Below are 21,152 nucleotides of genomic sequence, written 5' to 3'. Positions count from 1 at the left end.
TTAAGTGGTTTTTTTTTTTTTTTCCCCTTCTCCTGTGTCATCTATCAGTGCAAGCCACCTGCCTTTGATTACTTTCAGAAATAAGCAGACTTTGTTATCTTCATCCTGGGGAACCAGGAGGGATCAGAAAGGGAGTGTTTCCATCTTCCTTGAGGATGAGCTGGAGTAAAATCCAACAGGGAATTTTTGCATCTCCCAGTCCTAATACCAGCATGAAAACAGATGGCTGCAATAAATAAGCAAAATAAAAGAATTTAGCATTACTGCCTGTTTAACTTTTCCAGGCAATTTTGAAATTTTCATTGACAAGTTCTACTAAGTACATAATCAGTGTTTTGTGTTGTTTTATTGCCAATATATTTTTCAGTGTGAACAAGTGTGAACAAGTCATCACATACTCTTACCGCCTTTCTTATCCTGTGCTGCGTGTGCAGTCGCTTGATTTGTGTCCAGCTCTTTGAGACCCCATGGACTGTGGCCCGCCAGGCTCCTCTGTCCATGGAATTTCCATGGAAGAATACTGGAGTGGAGTGGCTTTTATCCTATATATAAAAAGAAAAAGACCTGCTGTTGACATAGATACCGTTTTCCTACTGTTTCCCAATTTCATAAGAACATAGAAAAGAAACATAAGAGAGTGAGTTTCAGGGCTTGATCTCTTTTAGGCCCAAGTATGGGCTTCCCTTGGACTGCAAGGAGATGAGCCCTGGGATTTCTTTGGAAGGAATGATGCTAAAGCTGAAACTCCAGTACTCTGGCCACCTCATGCGAAGAGTTGACTCATTGGAAGAGACTCTGATGCTGGGAGGGATTGGGGGCAGGAGGAGAAGGGGACGAGAGAGGATGAGATGGCTGAATGGCATCACTGACTCAATGGACGTGAGTCTGAGTGAACTCCGGGAGTTGGTGATGGACAGGGAGGCCTGGCGTGCTGCGATTCATGGGGTCGCAAAGGGTCGGACACGACTGAGCGACTGAACTGAACTGAACTGATGGGCTTCCCACCTGACAATGCAGGAGATGCAGGAGACTTGGGCTCCATCCTTGGGTTAGGAAGATCCCCAGGAGTAGGAAATGGCAACCCACTCCAATACTCTTGCCTGGAAAATTCCATGGACAGAGAAGCCTGTTGGGCTACAGTCCAGGGGGTTGCAAAGAATCGGACACGACTAAGCATACAGCACATATATACATACTTGGGCATATACATCGTGTGTGTGTGTATAAAACTTGTTTTATAGTTAACAGACATTTGTAGGAAGAGTTAGTCATTGGTCATAAAGGACTCATTGTCACTTGAGCTAGATGGTATTGCAATTGCTTTTTTCCCTGGCATATTTTTTTTGTGATCTAAATCCGGTTCTTTATTTTCAGGGCTACGAAGGTTCTCTTATAAAGCTCACATCTAAGCAGGTAAGCATTTCAAACTTGCACATAAATGATCGCTTCTAGAATAAGTTTTGATTGACTTTCTTCAGGAATGTCACAAGGGCTCAACGTCCTTTTTTTAAATTTCCATTAAGATTTAATTTTTTTTATTGCTCTAAAATTAAGGGTGAAATCAGGAATTAGCAGAAGAAAATGATTCCTAATTCCAAAGCCTCCAGCTAGAGTGTCTGAGACTAGCCTCAAGGAAGGCAAATATAATGCCTCCAGCATGGTTATATTAGGATTGATCTGTATCTTCAAAAGAAATTATTGTCCAGATTCACTTTTACTGCCAATTCTTTCCTGTTTTTTTTTTTGTTGTTGTTGTTAATACAGTTAAATAGTCAGACTTTTCATTCACAGTCAGTATGAGAAGTTGATGGTAAAGAATCAGGTTGTCTCTCAAACCCTTAATAACCACATGCAGAGTCTTAAGTCTAGAATGGCACATAACAGGCACAGGTGCAGAATGGAGGTAGGAATCAGTGACCCTGATAGCGGCTTCAAGTGCCTTGAAATTTTTTAGCTGTGTGCTTTTTTTTAACCCTGAGCAACCGGCGTCTCACTTTGGGCTACTTTTCGTCTCAATACGGTATTCTCTGGTTCATCAGGAATAAGCTGTTGCAACCATCCTTCTGGACTCAAAGATACTGAGTCCAAAGCAATTAGAAGCCCTCTGTTGAGTTGGAACAGTATGGTTTGCACACCTAATTAAACACAGAACTTTTAAAAAACATCCCTTGGGATTTGAGATTAAAATGTTCATTATATAATTTTGATCGTGCAGTGAGACTACAGGGCTTTTATCACTGTGTCATTATATTCCTTGCACTTACAGTGTACCAAAAGGTGATTCGGTTCTCTTTGCATTTTAAACGATGAAGATGCTGAGGTACAGTGAGTTCAATGTAGGACAGTAGAGCCTCTCCACCCAAGTTTTCCTCTGTTCCCTGGTTCACTGCTGCTCACCTTCCAGCCCCTTCTAGACTTTTTTTTTTAAATGATTCTCTAAATCTCCAGCTGTCCCTTGAAGAACCACCCTCACCATCCCTTTGATCCATGTTAGAAATTTGGCTAAGCCACTGAGTCATGATTCTTCTGGACTGGCTTTCTGATTTCTACCCATTGCCTGCGGTCATTTCTTTATCTGAGCTCTTTGGTTTGATGTCACCTTTGACCCAGAAACAGAGATATCCCCTGATATTTTTTTCTTCATATTTCTCTTTCTTTCCTTAGCCCGTAGGTTTTGTCAGTTTTGACAGTCGCTCAGAAGCAGAAGCTGCCAAGAATGCTTTGAATGTAAGTACGAATGATGTTCATCTTCGGGGGTTTCCGTATGAGGTGAAGGGAAAGTAATAGAGTCTCTTTGGACAGGAAAGCAAATGGAAGGGATGTGACTACTTGATCTAAGAGGAACGGACTCTAATTAGCCGCATAAAGAGATTTTGCCTAAAATTGTGGTTAGATGTGCAGACTATTAAATAACACTTTGCTCGTCTCTAGCCCTTACTGTAATGCTCAAGATAACCTGATGCTGGGGATTTTATTTTAATTCAGCCCAATCACATCCCATGGTGGTATGCAGTTTACTTCAGCCCCCATTATATTCTCAGTGGCTAACCCCAAGTCAAGAATAGATCAAAATCTTGGCTTTCCTTAACACGTGAGGTTTTTAACTTATGTGGCTTTTAAGGGCTTCCCTGGCTGTCCATTGGTGAAGACTCTGTGTTCCCAATGCAGCAGGCACGAGCTCCATCCCTAGTCAGGGCTGCCTAAAAATATATTTTTAAAAGGTATGTGACTTTAAAAAAAGGTTGTAGTTTTTATTCTGATTGATTTAAAATTTGCATATACTGCTTCCCCAGTAGACATTCAGCATTGTGGTGCATAATAAAGGATTTCCTTCTCCAATGCACGAAAGTGAAAGTGAAGTTGCTCAGTCGTGTCCGACTCCTAGGGACCCCATGGACTGCAGCTTACCAGGCTCCTCCGTCCATAGGATTTGCCAGGCAAGAGTCCTGGAGTGGGTTACCATTGCCTTCTCTGATAATAAAGGATAGGCAACTACAATTGAGTAGAGATAACCTGTCTTTGGTTTGTAAGCATTTTGTTTGCCGTATTTTTAAGACTTTTTACCAGCTTTAATTTAGTAAGATTTTTTCCCCTCCCTTTGGTATTTAAAAACAAAAACAAAAACCAAAAGCAGTTTAAGGGGAATCAACCCAAGAGAAGGTGGTAGAAAGCAGAATTTAGTTCTGGGTGCCAAGGCCTGATCCAGGTGAGGCGTCTCAGTGAAGAGCCTGGCTCCATCCTTCTCCAGACGGTTGACTTAAGTGGCTGTGAATGAGGTGTGAGCACAGCTGCCAGGAGTGTTGGAATACTTCTCGGAGGGTCGGCGTATGTGAACTTGGGCTGTGCGTCCTGCAGGTGTCCTCCCAGCTGTTTCTCGGCGCCTGGAGGCCCAGCGACCCTGTGGTGAGGGGGGCTGCAGGAGGGACCCTTCCTCGTGACTTGGAGACCCAAGGGAAAGAGCTTCCGAGGGAGACTGTTTACTTGGCATATGGGTGTCGTCGTGACACAGTCTTGAAAGGGTTTTCAGCTTTGGAAAACACGTGCACTCAGAAGAACAGTTTGCTCATTTTGTTGGTTTTTCATGAAAGTGTACAGGAACATCTGAGAATCCAGGAAGTCCAGAGAGTTTAGGATTTTCTGGATTTGGACTAGGGACTTCTGGTCAGAATAACTGCTTCCTCTGTTCCTCTCCCACAGAACAAAATGTGATTATTTTCTTCAGTTGTAAATGCTGAGGCACAGTATATAACTAAAAATTTTGATAGAAAAATGGTTTTGTGAATTTTACATTATACAGATACAGTCAGAATCTTCTCAGTATAACCAAATTTTAAACTTAAAATGGATTTCTATTTAGGCAGTGTTTCCTTTCATTCTAGCCAGGTGGCATCTTTCTTTTTTAATTTTTTAATTAAAAAAATTTTTTTTAATTTAAGAATTTATTTACGTGTAGTTGATTTATAATGTTGTCTTAATTTCTGCTGTATAGCACTGTGATTGTTATACATACATGTACTTTTTTTTTTCCATTATGGCTTAGCACAAGATAGTGAATATAGTTCCCTGTGCTATACAGTAGGTCTGTGTTGTTTATTCAGTCTTTATATAATAGTTTGCATCTGCTAATCCCGATTTCCCAATCCATTCCTTCCCCCTTGCCCCTCACCTTGGCAACCACAAGTCTAGTCTCTGAGTCTGATTCTGTTCGCAGTTAAGTTCATTTGTGTTGTATTTCAGATTCCACAGGAAAGTGATACCATATGGTATTTGTCTTTCTCTCTCTGCTTTACTTCCCTTAATATGATAATCTCTAGGTCCATCCCTGTTGCTGCAGATGGCATTGTTGCATTCTTTTTGTAGCTGAGTAGTATTCCGTTGCATGGACGTACCACATCTTCTTTATCCAGGTTGTTTTTTTTTCATTGTCTTACAAAGGAAATAACAGCAGTTGAAGCTTGTTCACAAAGTGGGCTTTCCTTCTCCTCACTTTATCTCTCCTCTGTGTTGAAACATGTTACTGACTGTCTGAAAAACTGTAAGGTTTTTATAGTGGGTTTTTTTTTTTTTTTTCCTAACAAGAGTTTATTTTTTAGATGTTTAAATGATCATAGTCGCAAATTGTTTCTTTGCCTTAGTAAGAGTATAGCAAGCATCATTTCATTTTTTCTCAGTGCCGAGGGTTCAGTTCAGTCGCTCAGTCATGTCCGTCTCTTTGCGACCTCATAGACTGCGGCATGCCAGGCCTTCCTGTCCATCACCAACTCCTGGAGTATACTCAAAATCATGTCCATTGAGTCGGTGGTGCCATCCAACCATCTCTCCTCTGTCATCCCCGTCTCCTCCCGCCTTCAATCTTTCCCAGCATCAGTGTCTTGCAGCTGGTTCAATATCCTCGCCGTCCAAGGGACTCTCCAGAATCTTCTCCAGCACCACAGTTTGAAAGCATCAATTCTTCTGCACTGAGCCTTTTTCATGGTCCAACTCTCATATCCACATTTGAATATTTACTGGTGGAGTTTTAAACCTGAGCTTTCTTCTGCTAAGAGGTTGACTTGTGGATTTAGAGCATCTATTAAAGTGCTGGTTGATCTGTTTCTCGATATTTTTAACTTTTATAAAAAGTATTGTATTAGAGTTTTTGGTACCTTAGAAACTGTCCTGTTCAGAGAGCTGAGACCAGAAAGGATGGATGGCCCAGCCAGGAAGGGCAGGTTTACAACTGCAACTAGCAGGAAGCCTCCCGTGTCTTAGTTCTGTCTGCTTCATACAACATCTTGCTGTTTGCTTAGTCCGTGGAATGTGGCTTCATTTTTCCTGGTGGCAATGACAAATGATTTAAGTCTCTTTGTCCAGGACAGATGCCCTCGATAAAGTTTGGTGCAGGACCGTGGAGCAGGTTTTCTTTCTTCTCTTTACAGAGAACATGGGCCCGTTCAGGACAACATATTTAATCGTGAAGCTGACACATCTCTGTGACCCAACCTAGTGTGATCTTTTTCACCATCATCTTTTCTAATTGGTGAATTAAAAACATACGGCGCTCATAACCATTACAAAATTTTCTCCTATGTCATTCGTCCAGGCTTCCCTTAAAATCTTTCCTTCGCATTCCTTTGGGGGAAGGTTCCGTGTTGTAATGTCTTGTTTTCCATGATTGAGAAACGTAAGCCTCATTCCAGTAAGTCCCTCTTTGTAGGTTTGTTCACAGTATTATAAACCACTTGTCCGTGTTTAGAGCGTCTCTTCTTGTTGTTTGTCTGTCTTGGTTACTGTCTGTCTCAGTTATGAGTACTAAGTCTTTTCCCCAAATGACTTGAAGTGATTTTTAAATCCATTTATTTTTTTTTTCCAGTTTTGGACTGTGCTTTAGCTAGTTTGATAATTTTATGGAAAAACATGCCCAGACTGAATTAAGTGGTAACACTGAACCTTTATCGGGGGGTTAGTCAAATCTTCTAAAGTAAATACAGTGTATTTTGGTTTTATAGTAAAAACACTCAAGTTAGGCTAAAAAATAGCCCAAACCCAGACTTGCCTTCAGGTTATCTGTTATCTCATTAATCCACATGACTGGAAACCCCATCCATTCTTTAACCCGACAGCTGAATATCTAACCTGTCCTTTACCTCCACTCACATTTATAATTGCTGTGCTAAACTTTCTCCGTTTTCCATGCTAATGGAAGAGGGGGCTGATAATCCAAGTGTCTAGTTATTTTTCAGATTTGTTTTTAATTTTGGAATGTAAATCAAGTGCAGCCATATTGACAGTTAACAGTCTTAATTTAGTAAAAATATGAAGAAACACAGGAAACAAGACTGGCCTGGAGGCAAGGACCCTGAGCAGAGGTGGAATAAACCATCTCTGGCTACTGCTGCCAGCTGTGGAAACCCTAATATTGCCATTGCTGTGCAGCCGGAATTGTGCTTCATAAACAAGAAGGATTGGAAGTTAACACTTAAAATACACAGACCTGTCAGCAGTGTCTGTTTTATGTCCATTTCCATGGCAGGCATTGTCTTATGTTGGTGTTTGAAATTCACTCATTTAGAGTACTTTAAAAAGTTGTATGTGGCCTGTTGAGGATGTGTGCCATCTTGTTGGATACCCCTTCTCACCTCATTTTAAACAGTTGTCATGGGCCTAGGCTTCATTATAAATTTATCAGAGCTTGAGAAGTGTGATGCAGTGTAACAATGAACATCATTACAAATTGCCTTCACAGCTGAACCTTGGGATGTCACAATAATTTGCTTTACTCTCCAATCTAAACTCATGGACCTAAGTGATCTCTAGTTATCACTGTGCCCTCAAGTCTATTGGATTCTTTTTAAAGTAGCTTTCTTGAGGTACAACTCAATGCTTTTTGGTATGTTATAGTTTTGAAGTATGTAAAGCATCTATACCAATTTGAAATGTTAATGATTTTTTTAAGTGTGCATTTAATACATTTACCATGTTGTGCAGCCAGCCCCACTGTTTGTATCTTTTCATCATCCCAAACATAAACTTTGCAACCGTTAGGCAGTACCTCCCTGTTACTCCCTTCCTCTGACCCCTGGTAACCTGTCATCTGTTCTGTATCTCTTAACTGGCCTGTTAACTGGAATACTTGTCATTTTGCGTCTGCCTTCTTTCAATTAGCATGATGTTTTCATGCTTATTCCATGTTGTAGCAGATACCAGAACATCTTCCATTTTACGGCTGAATAGTATTCCATTGGATGTATATTCCACATTTATCTGTTCATCTGTTGATGGACAGTTTCCACTTGTTGGCCATTGAGAATAATGTTTCAATGAACAGAGGGTTACAAATATGTGGGTCCTTAGTTTTCAGTTCCTTTGGGCATATACCTAGAAGTGGAATTGCTGAGTCATATGATATTAATATTTTTAGCTTTCTGAGAGACGTCCAAACTTTATCATATTGGCGGTACCATTTTATGTTCCACTGGCAATGTCTGGGAATTCCAGTTTTCACTATTGTCACTAATACTTATTTTCTGTTGTTCTTTAAATAACAGCCATCCTACTAAGTGTGAAGTGGTCATTGGTTTTTTTTTGATAAATACTTTTTGACTAATTTCAGTAGTACAGTTGATCATTGCAGTTGGAGATTTGATTTCTCTTGGAATCTCATATGACTTAAAATATTGTTTCTTTTAATGGGGATTAGTAAGATTTCTGTAATGTCAGTTAAAAGTAATGGAACTGTGTTACCCTTAAATAGTTTAAAGGGGAGAAGTGTAATTGGTAGTTGCTCAGTCGTGTCTGACCCTTGACACACCATGGACTGTAGCCCACCAGGCTCCTCTGTCCATGGGATTTCCTAGGCAAGAATTCTGGAGTGGGTTGCCATTCCCTTCTCCAGGGGATCTTCCTGGCCCAGGAGTTGAAGCCAGGTCTCCTGCATTGCAGGCAGGTTCTTTACTGTTTGAACCACCAGGGAAGCCTATAATTGTTTACCTGTTCATAAAAGAAAGGAAGGGAAGAGCCAACCCTTAGATGATTCATTTAATAAAATAAGACTAGGATTTTGTATTCTCTCATATAGAATATGCCACACATGAAGAAAAGGTGTTTTCTGAAGGTCTCAATAGACCTTGGATTAAAGAGAAAAAAGCAACTTGATTTTGAAGAGGGAAAATGTAGCAGTTATCTTAGTAAGAAGAAAATGAAGAGGACTTGAGGATATATAGTATTAAATTATTTATTGGTTACTGAGGACATTTATTCGACTGTGTGGTAAAAAGAATTTCTAGAAAAATCTTCGGTAGTTTGTAAGAAAGCATGCTGAAAAGGTACTTGGTAGTGTCCCATGGTTAAAAACTGATAGAATCAGGAAAATTTAGTTTTCTTCATCTCCATAAATTCTTGGCATTAAAGTAAGCATTACAGTTATTTGCATCACAGTGATCCTGGCCTTGTGCATAACTTAAGTTTAGTTGAATAGCTTGAGCTCTCCAACTACTGACTTTTTAAACACTTGCATATAATTCATTCATTATTCCTATACCAGGTTTCTCACTTGTGAAATAGGGATATTACTTCCAAAAGTGTTAAAGGGAAATCAAGGAAAAATACTTGCATGCTTCCTCAGTGGTATCTCTTTCCCCAGGCAAGAATACTGGAATGGGTTGCCATTTCCTGCTCCAGGGGATCTTCCCGACCCAGGGATTGAACCCCCAGGGATTGAACCCGGCTCTCTTGCATTGTAGACAACATTCTTTAGCACTGCACCACCTGGGTAGCAGATGTTCTCAGTGTGAACCCATTCAGTTCAGTTCAGTCACTCAGTCATGTCCGACTCTTTGCAACCCCATGGACTGCAGCATGCCAGGCCTCCCTGTCCATCATCAACTCCCGGGGTTTACTCAAACTCATCTCCATTGAGTCGGTGATGCCATCCAACCATTTCAGCCTCTCTTGTCCCCTTCTCCTCCCACCTTCAATCTTTCCCAGCATCAGGGTCTTTTCTAGTGAGTCAGTTCTTCGCATCAGGTGGCCAAAGTATTGGGGTTTCAGCTTCAGCATTAGTCCTTCCAATGAAGGACTTATCTCCTTTAGAATGGACTGGCTGGATCTCCTTGCAGTCCAAGGGACTCTCAAGAGTCTTCTCCAACACCACAGTTCAAAAGCATCAATTCTTTGGCGCTCAGCTTTCTTTATAGTCCAACTCTCATATCCATACATGACTACTGGAAAAACCATAGCCTTGACTAGATGGACCTTTGTTGGCAAAGTAATGTCTCTATGAACCCATTACCTGAATGTATTTTCTCAATGAAAAGATGTACAAACTGTTGAGCACCGAGTGATAGCAGGGGAACTTGAGACAGGTACTGGCCACACAGAAACAGAAGTTTGGATGACAGTCTCTGCGTCCTGTATCGCAGGGTTTGCTGACAGTTTGTATGAGTCAGGACTTTTGATCTTAATATTTGTACAGCTTGCGAGTTCGGTGAATTGTTTCCACTAAACAAAACCTTTCGCGTGCACAAGCATCCAGATGGCCTGTCTCAGCTCCCCGTTCACCAGGCACCCTGTCAATATGTTTCTTATCAGGTCTAAAAATTTCTCCCTGAATTTCTTTTAGCCTGTTGCCCAGAGCGGTTGAAGAGGCCCATTTACTGTGATCCCAGCTGGGAACTGTGCTGGGCTGCCAGATGAGATCATGCATCTGATCTAGTGTTTATCTGTTAAATCTGTTGATAACTGCTTACTCTTGACTTGCAGTTTAGAAGCAGCCATTTGACCTCACTGAGTTGGGGGCTGCCTGTGCCCTTCCTTCCTTGATGACTGGATCCTCCTCTTTTTCTCAGCAACTGTGTGCACTTCGGGGCTTGGCAAACAGCTTAATTAGGCTACCCTCCTCACAGAAATTTGAAATAGGCCCCTTTTTTTCATGTGTGTGGGAGAAGGGGGCTGCGGTCTGCTCTTTCTTGTAGTTTTGGATTGTTGCAGAACCTTGCTAAGGATACTGCAAGGATACTGCAACATAGAAATTAAAAGTTGTTCTGAAAGAGCAATTGAAGATGAATGTGAGGAATTTGGTGAATTCCCAGTCTTTGAAGAAAAGGAGGTTATTTAAGTCTGTTAAGCATTCTCATAGGAAAGTGGGAATTGGGATGCTAGTAAAAGACATTCTAAGGACGTGTGAAGAAGGAAAAGTAGCTGGAAGAGTTTGCATCACCAGTTCCCCAAGGGAAGAGGCAGATGGAAGCCCAGGGTCTTGTGCATAAACCCCTGTTTAGTCCAGTGACACATATGTGTGGAAATCTCAACTCTGCCCGGCTTTTCTCTAAGTGAAATAGTTCATCAAATATTACATGGCTGTGTGAAACCGCCCTCAGACTTCACATTCTAGCCTTTTTTTCCCCTTGAGGATCTACATGTTAAAACTTATCTCGACTCTCTTTAAAAGGCTATCTTGTATTGACCTTGCTTGCCCTTTCTGCATGGTTCCTCAGGTATTTCAGAAATGCTGAGAAGCTCTTTGCCCCTGTTGTAAATGAAAGTAGAAAATATGGTTAGTGTTCGCAGATCCTGTAGTGCAACGAATGATTTATTGGCTAGGATTCTTTTTGGTCAGGAAGCCAAGCTAGTTTTAGAACCAAAGATCTTGACGCTCTAGGCCATATACATTCCTGATTATTCTGCAGTGCAGCATATTTTGGGGCTTTAAATCCCAGTGAAGTGAAAAAGTGTTAGCTCCTCAGTCACGTCTGACTCTGTGACCCTGTGGATTATAGTCCGCCAGGCTCCTCTGTCCATGGCGTTCTCCAGGCAAGAATACTGGAGTGGGTTGCCATTTCCTTCTCCAGGGGATCTTCCCAACCCAGAATTATAACCCAGGTCTCCTGTACTGCAGGCAGATTCTTTACCATTTGAGCCATCAGGGAAGTCTTTGCTGTAAAATCACTCTTCTGCTTCTTAATGACAATGGCTTAATGTTTCTGACGATCTACGCAGATTTGAAGTTTTGGTCCACAAAGCTGAAACTCTATGCCTTTCTCTGTAATTAGAATGCATTAGAACCTTTTTTAACCTGGGGGTGGGGAGGGGTAGGACTTAATGGGGAATAGGTTATTTTGATCGGAGAAGGCAATGGCACCCCACTCCAGTACTCTTGCCTGGAAAATCCCATGGATGGAGGAGTCTAGTAGGCTGCAGTCCATGGGGTCGCTAAGAGTCGGACACGACTGAGCGACTTCACATTCACTTTTCTCTTTCATGCATTGGAGAAGGAGATGGCAACTCACTCCAGTGTTCTTGCCTGGAGAATCCCAGGGGCGGGGGAGCCTGATGGTCTGCCGTCTACGGGGTCGCACAGAGTCGTACACGACTGAAGTGACTTAGCAGCAGCAGGTTATTTTGACAGGACATTTGTAAATTATTCCACTCTTATTTCCTTTCACATATATACAGTATTTCTTTACGATTAAATACAAACTTTTCTTGCTGCTTCAATAGACTTTAATTATTACTACATGGAAACATTTTAAAAAATGAGAGAAGCACAAATAGTCAAGGATTGTTTTGTACCTAAAAATAGGAGGAGATAGAGTAAATGTTTCTAGAATGTGAAACATACATCTAATGCATTATAAACATAGGAATAAGAGGATAAGGGATGAAATAATTCTAGTGAACATCAAACTGACTAATTTAGAATGTTAAAAGTAATAAAATCTTAAAATGCTAACATCTGTAGAAAAATTAACCATGAAATATATTGACTAAAATTTCTCTTCTAAAAATATAGTGATAAGTTTCAATAGAAAACAGTTTGGAAAAATTAAGGGATACCTCAAGTAACCTTGACATTACATAAAAGGATGTATGTTTTGGTTTTCTAGGCATTGTGGCAAGTAGATTTGAAAAGATTGTTTTTAAATGAAAAGATCCAAATAATTTCCCTGGGAAATCCAGTCGGATAGAAAGTTCCTAGTGTGAACTTCCCCCTTGGTAACTAGAAGCTTGTTTTTGCATCTGTGACTGTTTCTGTTTTGCAGATAGGCTCAGTAGTAGCATATTGTTTTTAGATTCCACATTTAAGCAATATCATATATTTGTCTTGATATTTGTCTTTGACTTCACTCAGCATGACACTAAGTTCAAGTGGCATTATTTTGTTTTTTCTGAAGGCTGAGTAATACTACACTGGATATACATACCACATGTTTATCCATTCCTCCATTGATGGACTTACAGGTTACTTCCGTGTTCTGGCTATTGTAAATAGCGCTGCAGTGAGCATTGGGGTACATGTATCTTTGTAAATTAATGGTTTTCTCTGGATATATGCCAGGAATGGGATTGCTGGAGCATGTGGTATCTCTCTTCTTAGTTTTTTAAGGAACCTGCATACTGTTCTCCATAGTGACTGTACCTGTTTATACCCAGTTTGTATATGGATAGCATAGGCATTTTCACAATATTGATTCTTCCAGTCCAAGAACTTGGTATGTCTCTTCATCTGTATCATCTTTGATTGCTTTCATCAGTTTTCTGAGTATTGGTCTTTTGCTTTCTTGCATAGGTTTATTCTTAGGTATTTTATTCTTTTTGATGTGATGGCAAATGGATTTGTTACAGTATTGTTTTTTCATAGAATTTTAGCATTCATTTAGAAGGCCGGTATAATGTTGCCAATAAAGGAAAACTGAACAGAAGGCGGGAAAAGCCATCCTGGGTTACAGGTCATAGATAGACCTCAATGAAAAAAGTGAACAACTGGATTATAAGAGAATCTGACTGTTTTAAACACCTTAGAATGCTCTATCAATGACAAATGGAGCAAACTCTTAGAAAAGTTCACAGTAAGAAGTTGATTTTTGCCAACCATTGCTATATCTTCTTAGCTTATCTGTGGGGGTGTTCACCAAATTCTAAAAACATACTTAACATATCCCTGAGAATGAATTTTAATTCACTGATATTAAAAGTATATTGCATATTTGATTTAGGTGGGTGGTTTTTTTGTATTTGTGCATAACACTAAGTGTATACCTGTGAAAAGGTACTAAATCTCTAACCTGTGGCTGAGAGGAGAACAGAAAGTGTGTCTTCTTGGTAACCACTTTAGCCTGTCTGAAGGGCTTTCTGGTCAAAGGCAGTGTAATAAATAAAGGTGTCAAGCAGGCTGACCTGGCTCAAATCCAGATTCTGCCACTTACTAAATTGAGGTTTTCTGCACCTAAATTTTCCTTCTGTTAATACTGACAGTACCCATCACAAAAGGTTAGGGCATCAAATTAAATGATATAGGTATTTTTAAAGCCACTAGTACTCAATAAATGGTAAAAATTCTGATAATTGGTGATTACTGTCAAAAAGAACTGGTTTTAATTCCTTAAGTCCCCTTTCCACAGTTTGATTTAAAAGTAGTTTCTGTGGAATCCCAAATTATACTGAATTCAGAGTCCTTCCAAACATTTATTTGTTTTATAGTGTTGTTAATGGTAAGTTGATTCATCAATCCTTGGAGTGTTGTAGGGAAGCAAAGGAATAGTGTTGTCCTTCATATTCAAGTATCCAGAGAGGGAGGCTCAGAAGGGAGGGGATTTATTTGTGTATCCATAGGGCTCTTTCATGTTGTCCTACAGCAGAAGCGCAACATTGTAAAGCAGTTCTCTGCCAATTAAAAGAGAAAAAGCCTCCAAAATACTGTGAGCCCAACAAGCACAGGGTCATCTCACGTTTTTATTCTGTTAAGCTGACTGTGCACATGGCTTTCTCCATTTCCGGTTCCAGTCCAATCTGTTTAAAACCAGAGATACCGCCCCACCCCTCCACCCACCCCATCAATTCCATAGGAATTTCTGTAACAGCCAGTGAGATTCTTCAGAGTTTTGTGTCTAGACGCACCTTTTAGAGAGGGAGAAGTTTGGACTCTGCCTTTGTCAGATCCTGGTAAGCGTCCTTGAGGTGCCGCTTTGGAGAGGAGGAAGTGTGCTGATTCACGTCGCTCAGAGATGAGATCCGCTTTGACTCACTTTATTTTGGCTCCCTGTGCAGCACAGGAAGTACTTTTCCGTGAACTTCCGAAGTTTGGACTTCACTGTTTACATTCTTTTCAACTAACTCTTGCTTAAGCCCCAGATTCTTGGTTGGAAAGAGCCTGCAAGCCATTTGATGGTCTGGGCTCGAGGTTTTTTAAAAACCAGTTAAAGGAGCAAATGCTACCTTCTTTTTAAATTTCTTTATTTTTGTTGTATTCATCAGAACACATTTCCCACCCACAGATTGATTTATCTGTCGTCATGTTAATAAGTGACTTTGGGGACCAAATAAGTAACTTATTGGTTAAAAAAACAACAACTGAACTCATTTTTATCCTCTATAAAGTTGAGGACATACCATCGACTTCTTAAAAATATGTTTAATCTTTAAATGTAATGAAACCTTTTCTTTCTAAAGACTTATCTTTTTCCTGATGTGTAGCTGAAAAATACTTAACTTGGAGGTACATATTTTTTGACTCTTCTTGGTATTTCACTTCATTAAGATTATCCTAAATTTGGTTATACACACACAGTATGGGACAGTCCACTGGATCCTGTTGGGGTGAGGGCTGTTCATTGCTGATAAACTAGAGAGCAGAAACAGAGCTGTAAAAATATTCTCGGAGGCCCATTGTGGACTGTATCTGATCTTTAAATGGAAGTCTTTCGAAATGGTTTTGGAACGTTTAGGCAACTGCCTATTTTTCAGTTGTAGGGTTTGTGTATATCACCACTGTTCTCCCCCCACCCCTCCTATTTGCTTCTGCACCAGTCACTAATAAAGACTCAAAGTAAACTTTGCACAGCGATCCTTGCAGCATATACAAAAAGTTAAGATGGGTGCTCAGATGACTTAACATGCACTGTCCGTGAACCTGAAAGAAAAGTGTGTTAAATGCATTCTCTTTGCCCGCCTACCTCACAAGTAGGACTTACTCTTCATAGGCATTTCTACATAGACATAGAAATACTTGGTTTCTGTAATTCCAAGACTGTTTATATTGCACAGTATTCATCATTCAATGTATCTCAGAGTTTAGAAAGTACCTTAATAACACAAACTCACATATTTCCACTGTCTTCATTTTTCCTGGCATGCACCTAATATGTACAAGAGGGTGTTGGTTTCTTTCTTGCAGTAATTAGAAAATTAGTATGTAATTAGTATGATTATTCTTTGCCTTAAAGAACTGACATCACTCTTGAAACTTTAGTCTCAACACTAGTAAAAACTAGTAACCCTTTTATCTTTAAAGGACCAAGTCATCTATTCATGATACATTGGATTCGGAGTTAATAAGCATTTAGAAATGCACTCCTTTGTAGTTTAATTCTGGGTTTTGTGATTTGCACAAGCTGTATGAACACGTGTGTGGCCTTAATGAAAGTGATGCCCTCAATTTGCCATCACTAGGAAAGGAGACTTACACTATTATTTTCCAGTTGTAATTGATAGGAATTTGAACATAAACACCCTTGCCTTTTCATCAGATACACTGTGTGACCAGCTGTATATATTTTCTAGACTGGGTGGTTTAGAAATATACACTATGGCTAGGGACAGGGTAGTGATTTCTTTTGTTAGTTTTATCGTTTAGCCTTCCTTTTTCTTCAGTGGCAGATTTGCTGATTTAAGCTCATGATCTGGGCTTTACAGAGATGAATCACACACCCTAGGAATCATTTACCTTGGCCTAGCACAATTTATGGAGAAGGCAATGGCACCCCACTCCAGTACTCTTGCCTGGAAAATCCCGTGGACAGAGGAGCCTGGTAGGCTGCAGTCCATGGAGTCGCTAAGAGTCGGACACGACTGAGCGACTTCACTTTCACTTCTCACTTTCATGCATTGGAGAAGGAAATGGCAACCCACTCCAGTGTTCTTGCCTGGAGAATCCCAGGGACGGGGGAGCCTGGTGGCCTGCCGTCTATGGGGCCACACAGAGTCGGACACGACTGAAGTGACTTAGCAGCAGCAGCAGCACAATTTATTTCTTACATTTCTTTAGGCTCCCTCTTTAATCCCTGAAGTTTTTGCTGTGACGGCTATAAGGTTTTGCACAAATACCAAGTAGTTGGTTAAGGCAGAATCTCTTTGTTGATTCCTCAAATAAGTTAACCATCAAAATTCTGAGGTTCCTCCAGTGTCCAGCAGAGGAGCAACAGACATGAGGCTAATGTCACAGACCGCCCTCAAGCCAATGTGGACCGTCAAAAGACTGTGTGCAGGTTTGCTCCAGATCACGTTAAGATCTTCTCAGACACGCAGGCCTAGAGAACAGACTTCTGGACACAGTGGGGGAAGGAGACGTCTGTCTATATATTGAGGGTGGGCTGAACTGAGACAGTAGCATGGAAACATACGTTACCATATGTAAAACAGATAGCTGGTGGAAAGTGGCTGAATAACACCTGGAGTTCAACCCAGGGCTCTGTGATGACTTTCACGGGTGAGACGGAGGTTAAGGATGGAACATATATACACTTAAGACTGACTCATGATTTTGTATGGCAGAAATCAACACCACATTGTAAAGCAGTTATCCTTGAATTGAAAAAAATCTTCCCAGAGTCAGAAACTTTAAATAAAAACCATTGCCCAGTATCTACGTTCTTTTAAACTTTCATCGTGAGAGCCATTTCATGCCTTCGTTCAGCAGATAGCTGAATGACCGCCTTTTACTCTCGGTATTACTCCCTCCCCTGGGGTAGTGAGGAGAGGCTTAGGTTTACAGTCACTGTCCCATTAATGAGACAGGAAAGAAAGAGTCTTCAGGACTAAACAGTAAGAGGGACGGCTGGCAGCACAAGTCACATTTGGCCTTTGTGGTTTAAGGATTCCAAGAGATGCCTTTGTCCCCACCAGAAGAGTTGACCCTGTGTGCCTTCAGAGGGATAATGTTAACGTCAGGATTTCTGAATGGACGCGTGCTCTCTGCACTCTGACCTGTGCTGCCTCCGTGTAATATTATTTGTCTCCAAGCGTCACTCTAATATAGTGCTGTAACAGGTTAACTGACTGTGCTTGAAGTGGAGACATCCCCTTCCTGACGTTGTCAGGGCTCAGCGCTCTCAATCATCCTTTTCAGGACAGTTTGAGAACATAGTGGCAGAAGTTCAAACAATCATGCCCCCTCAACCCTTTGGAAAATAAACTCCGTTTGACTCTGATTCTGTTGACTCTGATTCTGTTGACAGCGATCCTTGAAGCATATACAAAAAGTTAAGATGGAGTTATAGCGTTTTCAAAGGCTCTGTCATGACTTTATGGTCATCCTATACAAAGCATATTCTTCCAGGGCATGGTTGTGTACCAGCAGGGGTGGGGAGAGCTGCATAACAGAAAATGTGCTTTATTGGAAAAGAAATAAACTTAGCCGGGGTGAATGGTACGGAGACCCGGATCCAAAGAACTTTTACCTAATTATCCTCCATGGTGGATCTAGTCTCTGGAGTTTCCCAAGAGCTACTCACACTGTGAGAAACCAGTAGACATGGGCTAGAGAATTCGAAGGTCACACATCTGTTCCCTGTGGGGGAAATGAAACCAAAGACAATAAAGGAATATTTTGAACCTGTATATCACTAGCTTCTCAAACAGCAGCTCAGGTAGCCTGCTTCCTGCAGTTGGAGGAAGTCTGATAGTAGAATATGAATGGCATTCTTCTCTTTTACACGTGGGAGAAGCACCGTTTCACAAAGTCCAATGGAGAAGAAACCCCATCAGTCCATGGTAGCTGGGCCGCAGGAGTGTTTCATAGGCCGACATTAATCTAACCATGGAGCAGAAGTCATTTTTTCTTACAGTTGACCCTGTGATGTATGGACGGTTATTCCCAGTTCATAGATTAGGAAACTGAGGCACAAAAGTTAAAAAAAAACATACCTAAGATCAGTACTGGAGGTCGATATGAATGCATACGGGCAGACTTCAAAAGCTAGACAGTTGCTAAATTTTAAGTCGGATTTTGGAGGGAGGTTCTACTCAAAATTGGTTGTGACCCTGAATGGAGTATCTCCTTATAATTGTCATTATAATTCGCTACAAGTGATGGTTGTTCTGGAGAACCTGTTTTCTTGCTTCCTTCACCAATATGTGAAGAGGATTCACCAGGACAATTTCTATTTGTTTTTCTGATCCTTCTAGATTGGCTGCAGAGGAGAGGCATCAGAAATCAGGTTTCCCTCATTTTGTTTTTGTGTCAGATAAAACCTAGTCTTAACTAGTTGTAGGTTTTACTGTAAGAGTCTGGCTTAGTTTTGAGACAATCTGAATTTGAATTCTGCTCTTCACACAAAAGTGAAGCCAGAGATAAACTGTGTTTTTACTAAGTGGGCTAGGAAATATAAAAATTTTTTTATTCCAAGCCAAGGTTGGCTAGTGAGGGATAATCATGGGCTCTCTGTCTTGGCCAAGCTGGTTCCATTATGACACTCAGACCTGAGCTGATTGCACAGTATTATCAGAGGAGGAATTATTCAATACATAGGCTTCAAATCAAGGGTAAACCTCAGGAGACATGTTAGTCTAGATGTGGACATAGTATTTCTTTCACTGAACTTCTCAAAACAAGATAAAGCTTCATTGTATTTTAAGGAATAAATATCTGGTTTAGAAACAAAATTCTACAATTTTTTTTTTTTTTTTTTAAATTCAGAGTTAAAAATGAGGGGCTACAAGACATATGGGCTTCCCTGGTGGTTCAGATGGTAACGGATTTGTTTGCATTGTGGGAAAACCGGGTTCAGTCCCTGGGTTGGAAAGATCCCCTGGAGAAGGGAATGGCAACCCACTCCAGTTTTCTTGCCTGGGAAATCCCAAGGACAGAGGAGCCTGGTGGGCTGCGGTCCATGGGGTCTTAAAGAGTCAGACATGACTGAGTGCATAAGACATCTAGAAACATAATGGTTTTTGGAAGATTTTTACTTTTTTTTTTTTTTTAATGTGGACTATGTTTTAAAAGTCTTCATTGAAAATGAATTTGTTACAATATTATTTCTCTTTTATGCTTTGGTTTTTTCATCCCTGAGGCCTGTGGGATCTTAGTTCCTGGATCAGGGTTTGAGCCTGCACTGGAAGGCAAAGTCTTAAACACTGGACCTCCAGGGAAGTCCCTGGAAGACTTTTAAATCAGTCAGTGGAGTGGGTCAGAGTCCAGCTCTGATGGGCATAACCATGTAACCCAGAGTGCATCATTTGGAACGGATCTCTTCCTGAAAGCTTGATCTAGATACGTTCCTGTGGAAAGGGACACATTCTTTCCAGATGACTCTGCTTAGGCGAGGAGGACAGTGAGTAGTAAATCAGATTATTCTAAGGTAAATCCAGGGCAAGCACTTTGAGGTAGTTGGATTAAGAAAAAGAACAAGGCGTAATCCGTCTGAGGGTTTCTCAATGGGCAGTGACCCAGCGGCACGAGCTGTCGTATTAACAGTGCTGTTGTTTCTGCAAGCAATGCCCTTATTTAGGAAAAGTATGAAATATGGTTTACATCTGATGGATTCTTCTCTTCACTTACTCATTCTCTGTTGGAATTCACGTCTGCCTAAATTTTAGCACAGCGGAAACTGAACAGCAACCTCCATTCTTATGTGGAAATAATGTCTCCTTCACGGAACTGTAATGGACGGAGGTTCATGACATTGTACAGGAGACAGGGATCAAGACCATCCCCAAGAAAAAGAAATGCAGAAAAGCAAAATGGCTGTCTGAGAAGGCCTTACAAATAGCTGAGAAAAGAAGAGAAGCGAAAAACAAAGGAGAACAGGAAAGATATAAGCATCTGAATGCAGAGTTCCAAAGAATAGCAAGAAGAGAAAATAAAGACTTCCTCAGCAATCAATGCAAAGAAATAGAGGAAAACAACAGAATGGGAAAGACTAGAGATCTCTTCAAGAAAATTAAAGATACCAAGGGAACATTTCATGCAAAGATGGGCTCAATAAAGGACAGAAATGGTATGGCCCTAACAGAAGCAGAAGATATTAAGAAGAGATGGCAAGAATACACAGAAGAACTGTACAAAAAAGAGCTTCATGACCCAGATAATCACAATGGTGTGATCACTGACCTAGAGCCAGACATCCTGGAATGTGAAGTCAAATGGGCCTTAGAAAGCATCACTATGAACAACGCTAGTGGAGGTGATGGAATTCCAGTTGAGCTATTTCAAATCCTAAAAGATGATGCTGTGAAAGTGCTGCACTCAATATGCTAGAAAATTTGGAAAACAGCAGTGGCCACAGGACTGGAAAAGGTCACTTTTCATTCCCATCCCAAAGAAAGGCAATGCCAAAGAATGCTCAAACTACCGTACAATTGCACTCATCTCACACGCTAGTAAAGTAATGCTCAAAATTCTCCAAGCCAGGCTTCAGCAATACATGAACCGTGAACTTCCAGATGTTCAAGCTGGTTAGAAAAGGCAGAGGAACCAGGGATCAAATTGCCAACATCTGTTGGATCATCAGAAAATCAAGAGAGTTCCAGAAAAACATCTACTTCTGTTTTATTGACTATGCCAAAGCCTTTGACTGTGTGGATCACAATCAACTGTGGAAAATTCTGAAAGAGATGGGAATACCAGACACCTGACCTGCCTCTTGAGAAACCTGTATGCAGGTCAGGAAGCAACAGTTAGA

At 40.8% G+C, this 21,152-nt stretch overlaps 1 protein-coding gene across 2 annotated transcripts in view; it reads left to right on the top strand.

Annotated features, from left to right (window-relative positions):
* The window catches only part of RBPMS (RNA binding protein with multiple splicing), a 202,807-nt gene that overhangs the window by 84,831 nt on the left and 96,824 nt on the right, over nucleotides 1–21,152 (top strand). For both annotated transcript variants that reach the window (XM_010838816.1, XM_010838817.1), the window contains exons 3-4: nucleotides 1,375–1,413; nucleotides 2,665–2,727. In XM_010838816.1, the coding sequence (XP_010837118.1) occupies nucleotides 1,375–1,413; nucleotides 2,665–2,727 (102 nt within the window). The remainder of the gene's footprint in view (nucleotides 1–1,374; nucleotides 1,414–2,664; nucleotides 2,728–21,152) is intronic.

The sequence above is a fragment of the Bison bison genome, unplaced genomic scaffold, assembly GCF_000754665.1.
Source record: "Bison bison bison isolate TAMUID 2011002044 unplaced genomic scaffold, Bison_UMD1.0 scf7180017864105, whole genome shotgun sequence".
Taxonomy (NCBI): domain Eukaryota; kingdom Metazoa; phylum Chordata; class Mammalia; order Artiodactyla; family Bovidae; genus Bison; species Bison bison.
This window is presented reverse-complemented; position numbering and strand designations above follow the sequence as displayed.